The 15,836-nt window shown below is 39.1% G+C and overlaps 1 protein-coding gene across 2 annotated transcripts in view; it reads left to right on the top strand.

Moving 5' to 3' along the window:
• GRB14 (growth factor receptor bound protein 14) overlaps positions 1-15,836 on the top strand; it is a 129,366-nt gene that overhangs the window by 79,627 nt on the left and 33,903 nt on the right. For both annotated transcript variants that reach the window (XM_055572398.1, XM_055572397.1), the window contains one exon: positions 752-908. In XM_055572398.1, the coding sequence (XP_055428373.1) occupies positions 752-908 (157 nt within the window). The remainder of the gene's footprint in view (positions 1-751; positions 909-15,836) is intronic.

A 15,836-nucleotide genomic window follows, 5' to 3' on the forward strand; every position in this document is an offset into this window, starting at 1 on the left:
CTGCTCTCCTCTTTAGGTCTTTGTCAAATGGCAATCCACTCCAGCACTCTGGCCTGGAAAATCCCATGGATGGAGGAGCCTGATAGGTTACAGTTCATGGGGTCGCAAAGAGTCGGACACGACTGAGCGACTTCACTTTCACTATTCAGTGAGCAGGTGGTGTAAGAGAATGGAGGACAGTATGTGGGAGAGCTGTAGGGACTAGGCCTGGAAGTGTCACATTGCATGTACTTACATCCTGTTGACCAAATCTCAATCCTGTGGACACAACTGCTTGCAAGGCAGGAAAGAAAAAAGGATTTTGTGAGCATCTAGCCAGTCTTTGCCAAAGTTCCTATAAGCTGAAATAGAGAAATCTTTGTTGCTATTACAACTTGTGTATATCTGAGAATAAATCACCTGTGTTACTTGGATTATTTACAGATTAAAATATGGAATGGACAATTTTAAATGTTGATAAGAGATGAATAGCTTTTTAGTAGCTTAGAGTAGTGGAAAATGACATTGAATGGTCATTGAATGGCCTGACGTTTACATACTTAACAGATTGGAAGTGGTCAGACAGAGTGACTTTGATGTGTTATAAACAAGTCTTGGATGGGCACCATTTGCTCCATGTATAAGAAAATTAGATGTAAAACAGATTGTATGAGGAATTTGTAATTAGCTCAACCAATAAGTTCAATGATTTGTTAGAATGATATTTTAAACAGACTATTCTAGCTCTTTTTTTTTATTTCTACATACACAGGTAATTAAAGTATACAGTGAAGATGAAACCAGCAGAGCTTTAGAGGTACCCAGTGACATAACTGCCCGAGATGTTTGCCAGCTGTTGATCCTGAAGAATCATTACATTGATGACCACAGCTGGACCCTTTTTGAGCACCTGCCTCATATAGGTCTAGGTAAGAACACAAAATCATGGCCATATCATTGTTTTTCTGTCCTTTATAATTTTGATCATATAGCAAAGGTTTGTTTCACTTATGGAAAGACAGAGGACAGTTATGAATGATCCTTTTCTTTGTTTTTAATTTTTGTTGGTGATGATTGAGAGAAAAATGAAGTAGCACTAGAATAGAAATAATAAGAATAAGAATAAAAAATAAGAATAGAAATAAAGATAGAAGTATTACAAATTTACCACCTCTCATTGTTTCCATAATGATCTATGGAAATTTGGGAGCTAAACCATAGAGTCTAAGTTGATGGAAAGATACATTGCATAATAATTTTTAGTGTTCTTGCCTGGAGAATCCCAGGGACGGGGGAGCCTGGTGGGCTGCCGTCTATGGGGTCACACAGAGTTGGACACGACTGAAGCGACTTAGCAGTAGCAGCAGCAGCACAAAGAAAAATTTTGAGAGGTTAGTAAAATATGCTGTAATGTGGGCCACATTTTGCATTAATTATAGTACAGCCATGGGAAATACCCACAGTGGTGTTTCGCTTTATGCAAGTGTATACCCTAAATTTTTCTTAAAGAAATAAATAATTCCTTCACATTTGAAAGTCATAAACATAAAAAAGAGTCTTATTTTCAGTTGGAAATGCATCTCTGTATTGTGAACTTGTAGAGGCTTTTCCTCTCAAACCTTTTAAAAACTTATAAACTATTTCCATTCTCCTGCTAGAATGGGACAGAATTTAACAACAATTTTGTCTCCCTTTTCTTATTTTTACAGATATTGCTGTTAAAAAACATGTTCCCACAATAGGTAGATGAGAAAGGAAGGAGTTTGTTAGGACAGTGCCATTTGATTCTCAGTTTTATATTCATTTCCCTTGGCCACTGTGACAAATTAGTATAAACTTGGTGGCTTAAAACAACCGAAGTTTATTCCCTTACCATTCTGGAAGCCAGAAGTCTGAAATCAGTATCAGTGGGTTAAATTCAAGGTATCTTCAGGGATGAACTTCTTCTGGAGGTTCACGAAGAGGATTCATTTCTCATCTCTTCTAGCTTCTTGTGGCTGCTGGCATGCCTTGGCTTGTGGCTGCATCACTCTACTCTCTACCTCCATGGTCACACCGTGTTCTCTTCTGTCCATGTGCAATCTCCCACTGCCACTGTCTTTTAATGGTAGCACTTAGGGTTTATGCAGCATAACCCAGGGTAATCTCTTTACTTCAAGATCCTTAAATCAATTATATGTGCAAAGCTTTGTTTTTTATCATGTAAGGTAACATTCACAGGTTTTCAGGGATTAAGATATGGGTATCTATCTTTTAGCCTACCACCAGCTCCTTTGCATTATATATCAAACAACTTAGTAGTAAATCATCAAAATTATTTTAAATAATCTGTCAGTGACAGCACAGTTTGTTCCTTCCATTTGTTTAAAGAACTGAGAATTTTATACCTAGCTATGAGAGTCATTCACTTTCTTGCATAGCTAGCTACTAGTATTATAAACATTTTCCTTTGTTTGATACATAGAACAAAGGAAACATGTTTTTATGCCCAAGAGCAGTGTACCAAAGCAAGGTTCAGTTTGAATGAGAAGTTTGCCTTTGTCTTATGAAGTACAGTGGAGATGATGTTGGCAGAAAAGTTATGTTCTTAGGAGGAAGTGAAGTGAAGTGAAGTCGCTCAGTCGTGTCTCTTTGTGACCCCATGGACTGTAGCCTGACATGCTCCTCCATCCATGGGATTTTCCAGGCAAGAATACTGGAATGGGTTGCCATTTCTTTCTCCAGGGGATCTTCACGACCCAGGGATTGAACCCAGGTCTCCTGCATTGTAGGCAGATGCTTTTACTGTCTGAGCCACCAGGGAAGTCCCTGTTCTTAGGAGGATCCGTCTTCAAAAAATTCTGGAAAGTGATTGGTTCATTTAAAGTCCCTTGCATTCCCTAAACAATTCAGAAAGTGTCTGTAGTACTTGCTATTTGAAGATTGCTGTCCTAAGATGTGTCAAGACCTTGGGAGAGGACAGAGGGAAACCTGCAGAAAAGAAGCTTGGATAGTCCCTACAGGGATTCTGAACCCCAGCCCACCCTCCCACACTCTGTTTGAGAGTTAATGGGCCATAACATGTCAGCTGATCTCCACAACTGAGCCTGTTCAGTTCAGTTGCTCAGTCGTGTCCGACTCTTTGCGACCCCATGAATTGCAGCACGCCAGGCCTCCCTGTCTATCACCAACTCCCGGAGTTCACCCAGACTCACGTCCATCGAGTCAGTGATGCCATCCAGCTATCTCATCCTCTTTGTCCCCTTCTCCTCCTGCCCCCAATCCCTCCCAGCATCAGAGTCTTTTCCAACTGAGCCTATACCTGCCAGGAAAACTCGAATCTTGCAGGTATGCTATACTGGTCTGTGTGACTTGCTGTTTCACCTTCATAGGCCAGAAAAAACCCAATGTATATTTTATTCCTTGCCATTTGTAACTAATTTAACTTCTATTTATGATCATTAACCTCTTAGAAGTGTGGTGGTAACTCTCAAAAGGCACGTGCCATAATTCCAAACTATTTTGTTTACTTATAGCTTTTAGCAATATAGCTCTTAATTAACACAATATCTAATAAAAGTATTTTATACTCTTAACTTTTTCTCTTTGAGAGACTTTAAAAATCATTAAACATCTTTTGCAGTTGCAGTCACTATGATTTATCCCTAACAAAGAGCTTGAAGTTCAGTAATAAAATCTACTCTGTAAATCAAGCAGCAGTGTTCATGGAGACCACTGCAGGTTATATGAGGAATAAAAAGATTTGTGCAAGTCTTTTAATGTAGATGCTTAAAATGGAACATTGAGAATTAATTTGAGCTACATACTAAATTTAAACTTTTAGGCACTGAATAGAAATATATTTCTCCATTACTGTATTTTCTGGAAACTGCTGAAATAAAATCAAAGATGTGAGAATATTGTTTCACGGTTTCATTAACCAAGCATTAGGCCAAAGCTTATGAGACAGAAATTGAGTTCCAAAGCTTTATTGTGTTCTTTTTTTTTCTCTTTGTTTTTACTCAGATAATATCTTTATACAGTAGAAAAATTGCAGACATTAATGCTATTGAATTACTAATGTGTATTAGATTTACCGCCTTCCCTTCCTTTTTTAAAAAAATCTACTGCTTTATTTCTGTAAGGATACACTGAGATGTTAGATGATAATAGTTAATGACTATCCAAATAAACTCTTGAGGAACAGTTTTCTCCTCTTTATTTCTTTCACTTCTTTAACAGTGTGACAAAAACAACTTTTATGGTGCTGTGGTCTTTCTCAGCATGAAGAGTAAAACCAGTGTGTTTTTGAATTGTATTTGTGAGTATGTAGCTTATGAATACTCTTGCAATATCTTTTCAGCCTAAGAGTGGTATTAGGCAACATTTTTGCTATTTGCATGTTAAAATGAAAACAAGTAGGATGCAGTGTTTCTCCCTTAAATATGCTGTGCAGATGTCAATGTCCTTTGTCAATAGAGTGAGGCCCTCACATATTGAACTGTAAATCTTCTTTGCGTCTTGTTGACTTAAAGAACCAAAGGACAAACCATTTGCCGAAACGTTGGTGACCAGCTAGTGAGCTCTGCATGTTGTTCAGGGGACATTGTTGACCTCTTTCTCTGATAGAAATATTGGGTTTTCAATGCACAGAATTCTAAAGGTGAAGGGATAGTCTGTTATTTTTTAAAAATATTTTTAGTACAAAAATAATTAGGCTCACTGCCAATAACTTAGAAATAAAGATGTCAAGAAGTAAACAATGCTACTGCTAAGTTGCATCAGTCATGTCTGACTCTGTGTGACCCCATAGACGGAAGCCCACCAGGCTCCTCTGTCCCTGGGATTCTCCAGGCAAGAATACTGGAGTGGGTTGCCATTTCCTTCTCCAATGCATGCATGCATGCATGCTATCCACAATTTAACAACAGTGAAATGTTTCTTTAGTTTCTCTATTTTGACATCTCTCGCCTGTGTGTTCACTTGTGTAAACTACCTTTCTATATGTATGTGTACATTAAAAAAAAAATCCTGAGTATTTTTTTTTTTTATTCCACAAAAACTAGGAACTCCCTCTGCCCCCTCTGCCTTTCCCAATTGCTTTCTTCCAATAGGTTAACAAATGTTGATTGACTGTTTTGCACAAGCCTGTTTTGTATGTAGATCCTGGGGGTACAGTAGGAACACAATAGACAAAAAGCAATGCCGTGATGAACTTGCATTCTGATGGGAAGAGAAAGACAAGAGACACGTGATTAAAATGTGTAATCTCTTAAGTAATGGTTAGCACTGGGGAGAAAATGAAGGCAGAGAATGGGGTAGGGAGTCTAGGGCTGGCAGGGAAATCAGGGAAGCTGTCCCTGACAGTGTGATGTTTGGGTAGAGATTGAAGCAGATAGGAGCAGCTCTTTCACTTAAATGGAAGAAGATTGTATAGGAAGAAGGGAACATAAAGGGGGAAGGCCTAGACTTGGCAACCTGCTTGTGTTCAGGAAGCAGCCGAGAGGTGGGCACTTAGGCAGTCAGAAAGGTAGTGGAAAGGGACTGCATGGAGCTTCTATGGGGCCCTCAGGCCATGGAGGGGACTGAACTTTTACAATGAGTAAGGCAAAAAGTAACTGGAGGTTTTTGCATCAGAAAGTGGTAGAATCTGACTTAAAGTCTACTACTGAGAAGACCCAAATGCAAGTTTTAACCATTTGGAGGCTAAGCAAATTGATTTTGCATTTACATCAAATTATCTGTGGTTTCCGGGCGTGGCCCTTGCCCATCTCTCATTTCTGCTAGTGATGCATGTCACATTGTACCATCTTCACGTCATGGTCTGCACACATATGAGGCTTAGTGTTTGTGAGATCCTGAAGCCTTGTAGGCAAGAACATTTTGACTTATGAGATCATGACAGCTGGGAGTTTTCTGCACTCCATTTGACTTCAGTGTCCCAGATAAGCTTAGGAAAGTTTCAGAAACATGCTATGTTGTTATTAGATGTGCTACTATTGTTGTTTCTGATCCATTTAAGCACACCGCAGATTACTGAGGTCAGGAGGAGGAGCACGTGACATTAAAAATATGGTAGGGTTATCGAATCCAAAGGACTTCCCTGGTGGCTCAGCAGTAAATAATCTGCCTGCAGTGCTAGAGATACAGGAGATGTGGGTTCAGTCCCTGGGTTGGGAAGATCCCCTGAGGAGGGCATGGCAACCTACTTCAGTATTCTTGCCTGGGAAATCCTATGGACAGAGGAGCCTAGCGGGCAATAGTCCAGAGGATCACAAAAAGTTGGAGATGACTGAAGCGACTGAGCACACATGCACGCATTTAATCCAAAGTCTATTTTCAGAGTGACAGGTGGTGTGGCAAAGAAAACTTTTTATTTTAATATGAATGTATATGTGTGATAGCTACTATTAATGTGCATCTTGTGTGTGCAGGGCCCCTACTGAGAGGCTTCACTTTCATCTTGATAGACACTCAGTATTTAGCTTCATAGCAACCCTGCAAGGTACATTAATTTCATCTCCATTTTACATATAAGAATACAAAGAATCGGTGATAGAATACCTGACCCAGAGTTACACCTTGCACAAATCTATATACCTGTCAGATTCTCAAGTGTACATGTTTTCCATGGAAGCAAGTTTGTTTTTTCTTCACCCCATTAGATCAGGCAAATTTTGGGGGGAGTTTGTAGTTGGTTTGTCTGTCTCACTCTCCATCTCTGTCTCTCATACATGCTATAAATACAGATTGAAATTTTGAAACCTCAAGAACATTTTCATATAATCCTTCAGCCAGGTAGTACTGAAATTACTGGAATCTAACTGATCAGCCTGGTCCACTTTATTGCAGAGCCAGTTATTTATTTTGGCTGAGCAAGGGGATCGTTTTGGAAATGACTTGTTCTTGAATTTATATACATCATGAATGGTGATATGACATTTGGAGCTTTGACTGCAGTATCATTATTTCATTACCTCTGTCCATAATTATTAATATATACTGCCGAGAATTTTCCCAGGCAGAGTAAATTATGGAGGGCAGCCCAGCATCCTGCTTTTGTTACAGATCCCTGATTTGCCTGATTTGGGGTTGTGTTATTATGAGTTTCTAGATGTACACACAGCTTTATTGACGTTGTATTTCAAATATCAGTAAATCAACAAATATCCCCCCTTCTCTAATTATAAAACAAACCAAGTTTTGTAACTGGTGTGTTTCACTTCACAGCCACTGGATGTCACTGCAGTTCCCCAGATGGAGTCCCCTGCTTTTAGAATCATTGTGTAAGAGGAGGGTGGGGGAAAAAGAAACATCAGTTTTAAGTCTTCTGGAACTTAATAGGATCCATGTTTGCTTTGCTCCCATTTTTATTCCTGGTATGAAGCAGCAGCAATTAACACAATACCTCAAGCACACAGCTATAGACTCCTCGGGAAGTGGAATTAATTGTATTTTAGAGACATTGCTGGGGACAGCTGAGATTTCTATTCTGAATATCACTGCAGAGTGGCTTTAATAAGCAAAATGAATGACTGGAGACTTTTAATGAAACCACTTTTATATGTGCAGCTCTACCCATGCGGTCTGTTTAAGACTGAAGCGGTACACAGCAGTGGGGGAACCCTTCCCAACAGCCTGCTTTGAAGCTACTCCACTTTTTTTTTTGCAAAAGAAGCACACATATGGATGTTTGACACTGATACTAATGTGTATGTGTACTTTCTGTGCTCTTTGGAACCCATCAGCCATCAGAGTTGTGACCACCCTCATCACCAGCAGAAATAATTGTGAAGCTTTTACGACACGTGTGCATATGTCTCTCCTAAGACCCTGACCCGAGGATTAAGGCAGCATGATTCTGGTAGCACACTAAGACAGGAGATGGAATGTTAAAGCAGCAGAGAATGCTCATAATCAAATCTGCCTCTCGTGGTCCAGCTGAGTTTTCCTTTTCAGTGTTCTAATAGCCTGGGTTCAAGTCTCATCACCTCTCTTCTCAGGAATTCCTTTCTTCTCACAGCTGGTCCTTCCTCTTGCCTCTGATCATACCAGAGTTATCCATCTGAGCGCAGGCATGATTCACCTTATGTTTGGGTCCAAGGTCCTTTGCAGGGCTTCTAGTATGTGCGACTTGACGACCCTTCCTGTCTCCAGCCTTGTGTCCTGCTCCTCTCCTCTGAGTCTATACACTAAAGCACTGCCTGTAGTCGCCTGCGTTTCTACTCCTCGGTCTCCTTACTCATGTGAAGATTCTCAGGAAGTCCTTTCTCACCCATCTCTACCTGGCTAACTGCTATGCATCTTCCAAGGCTTACTTGGAATGGTAGTTAAAATGGACAATAAAGTATAAGTGTATAATAACTCTCCCATAGTGCTAGTGGTAAAGAACCCGCCTGCTAATGCAGGAGAGGTAAGAGATGGGGGTTCCATCCCTGGGTTGGGAAGATCCCCTCGAGAAGGAAATTGCCACCCACTCCAGTATTCTTGCCTGGGAAATCCCAAGGACAGAGGAACCTGGCAGGCTACAGTCCACGGGGTCGCAAAGAGACGACTGAGTGACTGGCACTTTCAAATGGTAACTGCTAGCCATTTCCTAAAAATTCCTATAAAAACAAAGATGAAACCCCTCAGCTGTCCAGGCTGACTGACAGCTAACCTGATGCCATAGTCCAGGGAGAGGAAAGATGAGAAAGCAGTTGAAGGCATCCCACACTCTGCCTTATGAAGTGGAGTCACCCCTTCCATTTGAGAGCAGGTAGGGACACATACCTGCCGCTCCCATATGCCTAGGTGCAGACTTTGGCTATTCAGAAGCTAGTTGTCTTTTGAGACAATCAGCATACTTGCTGGCACCAGTTTTTCTCATACATCTTTTAAGAAATTACAGATCTCCCGCAGCCCCCAAAACAGAGTGATGCAGGAAGCACTAGGAGTCAGTCAGTGCAGTCGCTCAGTTGTATTTGACTCTTTGCGACCCCGTGGACTGCAGCATGCCAGGCCTCCCTGTCCATCACCAACTCCTGGAGCTTACTCAAACTCATGTCCATCACATCGGTGATGCCATCCAACCGTCTCATCCCTCTGATGTCCCCTTCTCATCCCGCCTTCAATCTTTCCCAACACCAGGGTCTTTTCCAATGAATCTTCACATCAGGCGGCCAAAGTATTGAAATTTCAGCTTCAGCATCAGCCCTTCCAATGAATATTCAGGACTGATTCCTTTAGGATGGACTGGTTGGATCTCCTTGCAGTCCAAGGGACTCTCAAGAGTCTTCTCCAACACCACAGTTCAAAAGCATCAATTCTTTGATGCTCAGCTTTCTTTATAATCCAACTCTCACATTCATGCATGACTACTGGAAAAACCATAGCTTTGACTAGATGAACCTTTGTTGGTAAAGTAATGTCTCTGCTTTTTAATATGCTGTCTAGGATGGTCATAGTTTTTCTTCCAAGGAGCAAGTCATATCTGCAGTCGCCATCTGCAGTGATTTTGGACCCTAGAAAATAAAGTCTGTCACTGTTTCCATTGTTTCCCCATTTGTTTGCCATGAAGTGATGGGACCAGATGCCATGATTTTAGTTTTCTGAATGTTGAGGGTTTTTTTTTTTGTTTTTTTGGTTTTTTTTTTGCAAAACAGATTTTATTTTATTTTTTTTTTTTATTTTATTTTATTTTTTTTTTTTCCAGGTTTTTTTTTTTTTTTAATTTTATTTTTAAACTTTACATAACTGTATTAGTTTTGCCAAATATCAAAATGAATCCGCCACAGGTATACATGTGTTCCCCATCCTGAACCCTCCTCCCTCCTCCCTCCCCATTCCATCTCTCTGGGTCGTCCCAGTGCACCAGCCCCAAGCATCCAGTATCGTGCATCGAACCTGGACTGGCAACTCATTTCATACATGATATTTTACATGTTGAGTTTTGTTGAGTTTTAAGCCAATTTTTTCACTCTCTTCTTTCACTTTCGTTAGTTCTTCTTCACTTTCTCCCATAAGGGTGATGTCATCTGCGTATCTGAGGTTATTGTTATTTCTCCAGGCAATCTTGATTCCAGTTTGTGCTTCATCCAGCCCGGCATTTTTATGATGTATTCTGCATGTAAGTTTAATAAGCAGGATGACAGTATAAAGCCTTGACGTGTTCCTTTCCTGATTTGGAACCAGTCTGTTGTTCCATGTCCAGTTCTAACTGTTGCTTCTTGACCTGCATACAGATTTCTCAGGAGGCAGGTCAGGTGGTCTGGTATTGCCATCTCTTTAAGAATTTTCCACAGTTTGTTTATGATATACACAAGCAAGGCTTTGGCGTAGTCAATAAAGCAAAAGTAGATGTTTGTCTGAAACTCTCTTGCTTTTTCAATGATCCAGCAGGTGTTGGCAATTTGATCTCTGGTTCCTCTGCCTTTTCTAAATCCAGCTTGAACATGTGGAAGTTCATAATTCACATACTGTTGAAGCCTGGCTTTGAGAATTTTGATCATTACTTTGCTAGCATGTGAGATGAGTGCAGTTGTGTGGTAGTTTGAATATTCTTTGGCATTGCCTTTCTTTGGGATTGGAATGAAGACTGATTGGGAGTGATAGAGGTGAATTGTGTTCTGGCAGGCAACTCTCCCACAAGTACCAGATAGGTGGGTGCAGGGGGCAAGCAGATTTGGATAAGAAACAGATTAAGGCTGTTTCAAGCAGGATTATTTACAGTATCAATTAATGAAAAAAAAAGCACCTAATGCTATAATAATAGAGAAATGTTATAAAGTATAGTACATTTATAGAATATGATGTTATGCAGCTTTTAATCATGTTTTTGCAGCTTTTCCATTGAAGACTAGTACGGACAAATGTGGGACTGTAACGTGATTTGAATAAAGTGTATACTTTTCACGGCATTTAGGAAATGTTGTATATATGTTTATACATCTATATATACATTGTTTTCTAAATGTGAAAAATCTATACATGTAAACTCACATTGTCCCAAAGAAAAAGACAAGAAGGGAATATAATGTAATGTTAATTTCTTAGTCCTAATTGACAGTTTTAAAGATAGATTGTGATTGTGAGTTGTCTGTTTTCAAATTTTCTGTAATGGAAATACATTATTTTAGTAATCTGGAAAAAAAATAAACACAATTTTTAAAACTTGTTAAGAGATTTTTTTAAAGCCTTGATTCAGACAACTTCCTGAAGGTTCAAATTGGATAAAGTACCAATCTTCTATGCTGCTATAACATTTTCTGCAACTGTCTTAATAGGGATTGTATTATTAAATCTAATCTGTAATTCCATCAATTTTGGAACTGTGTATATGTGCATCTTTGTAACCTAGAATCTAAAATAAATAAATGGCTTCTGAGCTAAGCTGTACTAAACAAGCAGTTCAAAGGATAGATTACAAAGTGCACAGAAGGAAGAGATTTGAAAAAGGAGCTAGAGGAATCACATGCCATGCCATGCCCAGGTGGAAATTTACTCTGCATCCTTAAAGGATGCATTGGATAACTTAGAATTTGTGGAAGTTGTTTCTAAACTCTTCAAGTATTTGCAGTCAGCTTGAGATAATATATATGCAGACTTTGGGGGAAAAAATAAGGCTTTCTATGAATACTACAAGTTGTGATCATTGAATCTGAGTTAATATGAGGACTGTTATGCTTTGTCAAGGAATGATCCACAAGACCCTTATACCCATTACTTAAGCATCAAGATTTTCCTATTATTGCTCTTGGGAAGCTGAATCTGGCAGTGACAATTTTCTGGGGATCTTATTGGTATTAGGTAGTTTTCTTAGGTTAAGGAACCTTTTAGAAATTGAGCCTTGCTTTATTGTTTGCTTCTCCAGTTACCGTTTTGCTTGCTCAGATGCTGTTCATTTTTATCTGAAAATAAGATTGACAAAATGTATGTAGTTTCTAGCTAGCACAGAGAAGTACAAGGACCTTTTGTCTCCTGGAGTTTCCTGTAACAAAGGTATACAAAGAATTGTTTTCTGGGTAAATTAGAGCTAAAAGCCACTTTTGTTTCTTCTCTTATCTAGTGATGAGAAGAGTAGGGACTTCAGTTTCTATTTGATCCCCATGCTGTACTTTCGGTAGATTCAGCGAAGTCCAGGCAGAAGGTCACAGGTGAACACTTTCCATTCTGGGAGGATTGAGGTTTTTTAAAAAGACTTTGAAGTTAAATAAACAGTTTCAGAAGAAACTTCTTCCTTTTTTTTTTAAAGAAAAATTTTCTGAAAATTAAATAGAAAACAGAATTATGTGTAGTTATCACTTTTCAGTAATATTTCAGTCTTTTACCATAAGACTTCACTGATTTATCAGAAGCAAAAATAAAACTTAGTGATATGAAGCTTTTCTTTTTAAGATAGCTTTTTTTTTTCATTCTTTCTGGAGGCTTTTTTTTTTCTCCTTTTGATTGCTGTTTTGAAGTGACTTAAGATGGCTCCTCTCCTATTTTTCTACCTAGAGTGGAATTTTATCATTATAACACATTCATGTTACAATGCCTGAAAAATTCTTCAGAAAGTGTTTTAAATCGACTTGTGTCTGTGAAGGTTTTGTGGCATTTTCTTTTTTTTCTGCCATGCAGCGCCGGTTGCAGCCTCCTGGTTCCTGACCAGGGATGGAACCCATGGCCTCTGCAGTGGAAGCATGGAGTCCTAACACTGGACTACCAGGGAAGTCCCTGTGAAGTTTTAATAATATATCTTAATATAATATTTTTGATGAATTTATGACGTTTTAAAAGTAAGGTTTTTTAAAAAATCACATTGAATTTATGTGGATTTTACCTGGAGTCATTTCTCAAATGATAACTCAACAAGTATCTGAGTTCATCCTGGATGATAGTTCGTAATATTGTGTTTTCAAACATTTACAGCAAAGAGCCTCTAAATATAGAATTAATACATTTCTTTTGCTATTTAAACAATATAAGTTATTTGCTAGGATTGCTCAGTTGGTTAAAGTCTGCTTGGCTTTATAATGAGACTACAGAAGAAGAGTCAACAGAAAGTTTATTGGAAGCCATCTAGACAAGTCTTTTGTTTTGTTTTCCCTTTCTTGGGTGTTGGTGGTGATGTCTTACTTTATGAATAGGCCTTGGCGAAACAAAGCTGGTCTTCAGCCACTTTTCACCTCCCCTTTAAGTGTTTTCTTTTCCTCTCAAAGTAATCCATCTAGGCATCTTATATCCTCTTGAACTTCTCCCTATTAAGATCTGTAATTAGTTTGATTTCTGCATTTTTAAAAAACACAAATTTTCTGTAAGATGTGACTAGCTGATAATCACTTAGACCTTTTAGGGTTCTTTGGGTTATTATAGCATTCATCCTTTAATGTAATGAGCATTGGTTGGGAGATGGTATATATAATGGCACATCGAAATGGGGACTGTGGTGTATAAATGTAAGCGAATTATTTAATATCATTTTTAAAAGATTCTATAATAAGTAAGTTTTGTCTCCATTACCAGAAGAGTATAAGAGGTAAAAACCTGTGACTGCATTTGATACTCTGGCCTTTGTTTGCTTTTTATGTTTTCTGAATTTTCAATAGAATAGTACCAGAAGTATGTTTTTGCTTTCCCACATACTCTAGTTTTTGCCCACTTGATGAAGACATTTTTTCTGCTTAAGGTTACCAGGCTATTTTCCTGATGCTAGTAATTGGCATTTGGTATTATCATTCTATGAACTTTTCTGCAAATAGTATATCCCTTAATTTTCCATTCTGGATCGGTATATTGGGCTTCATATGTGTGTAACCAACAAAACCCCAGTTAGACTGTTGCTTTTTTGGTGACTACCCATATTATACTAGTTTTTGTGTGTGTGTGACATGTTTGTCATAGCTGTTCAAATGCAGCTTGGTATTTCCACTCTTTTTGGTTTTATTTTCTTTTTTGAAGAGAATCCAAATTCAAATAATTTACTTTTATGTGAAGTTAAGATTGATAATTTGAAATATTGCCTATTAAATTATTTTCCTTAGACCCAAACTGTGGTTGTTTGTTTTCAGTTAATTAGTAAATAGTTATAGAACACATATCAAAATAAAAGAATTTGAGGCAATGGAGTCTTGAGAACTGCCAGAACATAAGAGAGATTTGAGCTGATACAGAAAGAACAAGTAGGCTATGAACAGGGGATGCCCTTCCAGTGGGAACCATAGTGAAGGCCAAGGCAGTGCTGTGAAGAGGAAGGAGGAGAGACTCGAGGTCAGATATATGGCTGCCATTCAAATCCTGAGACATTTGTTATTCTAAACACGAGACTCCTTATCTGTAAAATGGAAATAGAGTTTGGCCTTATAGATTATACTCTTAGTTTCCTAAAGCTGCTGTAACAAATTCATGGTGGCTTTGTTGTTGTTCAGTTGCTCAGTTGTGTCCAACACTTTGTGACCCCATGGAGTACAGCATTCCAGGCTGCCCTGTTCTTTACCATCTCCCGGAGCTTGCTCAAACTCATGTCTATTGAGTCAGTGATGCCATTCAGCCGTCTCATCCTCTGTCTTTGATGGTGGCTTAAACTAAAACAAATGTAATCTTTAAAGGTTCTAGAGGTGAGAAGTCTTAAATTAATTTCACTAGGCTGAAATCAAGGTGTTGGCAGGGCCACACACTTCCCAGAGGCTTTATGGGGAGGCTGTTCCTTGCCTCTTTCAGCTTCTGGTAGCTACCATGATTCCTTCACTTGTGGTCACATCACATCACTTGAGTCTGTGCCTCTAGGGTCACGTTGTCCTTTCCTTTTCTTTCTCTGTCAGATCTCCTTCAGTCTCTCTCTTAAAAGGATACTTGTGTTTGGATTTAAGGCCCATCTGTATAGTCTCCTGGAGAAGGAAATGGCAACCCACTCCAGTATTCTTGCCTGGAGAATCCCAGGGACAGAGAAGCCTGGCAGGCTACAGTCCACAGGGGTCACAAAGAGTCAGACACGACTGAGCGAGTTCACTTTATATAGTCTTGGATAATCTCTTCTTGGGATCTTTCAGTTAATGACATCTGCAAATCCTTTGCCATATAAGCTAATGTTTATAGGTTCCAGAGATCAGGACCTGAAGTCTTTATTCAACTTACTGCAGAATAATTATATAATAATTAAATACAGCTATGTTTTCTCAGGTTTATACATGAAGAGATGTAACTTGCTTTATTTCTATAGCTTGAATTAATTTCTGAGTGAGTCTCTTGACCTCTTAATGACAGTTTAATCTTTTGTTATTGGTTTGCTTTATGGATTATTCTTAGTCTTTTTGTGGTAAATAATCAGTTCAGGTTATATACATAAGTTACATACAAGTTTAACATCCTCTTAGTTGAAAGACCTACTTTCACTCTTCAGATACTCTGGTGGGGCATTTAAGTCCCAGGAAGGGTATTTGTCTAACTGCTATCCAACTTTTCTCTTCATGTTCTAGAAACTCTTGTTACTCTCAAGCTTATTGCCTATACCATAAAGCCCACTAAGTTCATGGTCTTCTCTTAGCCCTTCCCCACTCCTTTTGGGGGACTTGATTCTGCAGTGTTCTTTTCTCATTCTTGAATGTTATGGACTCATCTTCCTCAAGGTTGCACTTAACTAATTGTTTTTCTGCCATGTTAGATGCAGGACTTCTACTTGGCTCTAAGTCTCCCGAGGCTCTCTGGTTTGAACCTCACACCACCGGTAAACTTATATGGGGTTTTGTCACCATCCACTCCTCACCCTGAAAGGGTCCTAGTTCTAGGAAGGGCAGAGTATGGGGTCCCTGGGACCTAAGCCATCTACTTACTCTCCATCTCCCTCTCAGTCTCCACTCTACCCTTTCCTCCACTAACCCCTTAATCCAAGATAACTTCCCAGATGACAGAGGGTGCATCCC

This window comes from Bubalus kerabau, chromosome 3 (assembly GCF_029407905.1).
Source record: "Bubalus kerabau isolate K-KA32 ecotype Philippines breed swamp buffalo chromosome 3, PCC_UOA_SB_1v2, whole genome shotgun sequence".
Classification (NCBI taxonomy): Eukaryota; Metazoa; Chordata; class Mammalia; order Artiodactyla; family Bovidae; genus Bubalus; species Bubalus kerabau.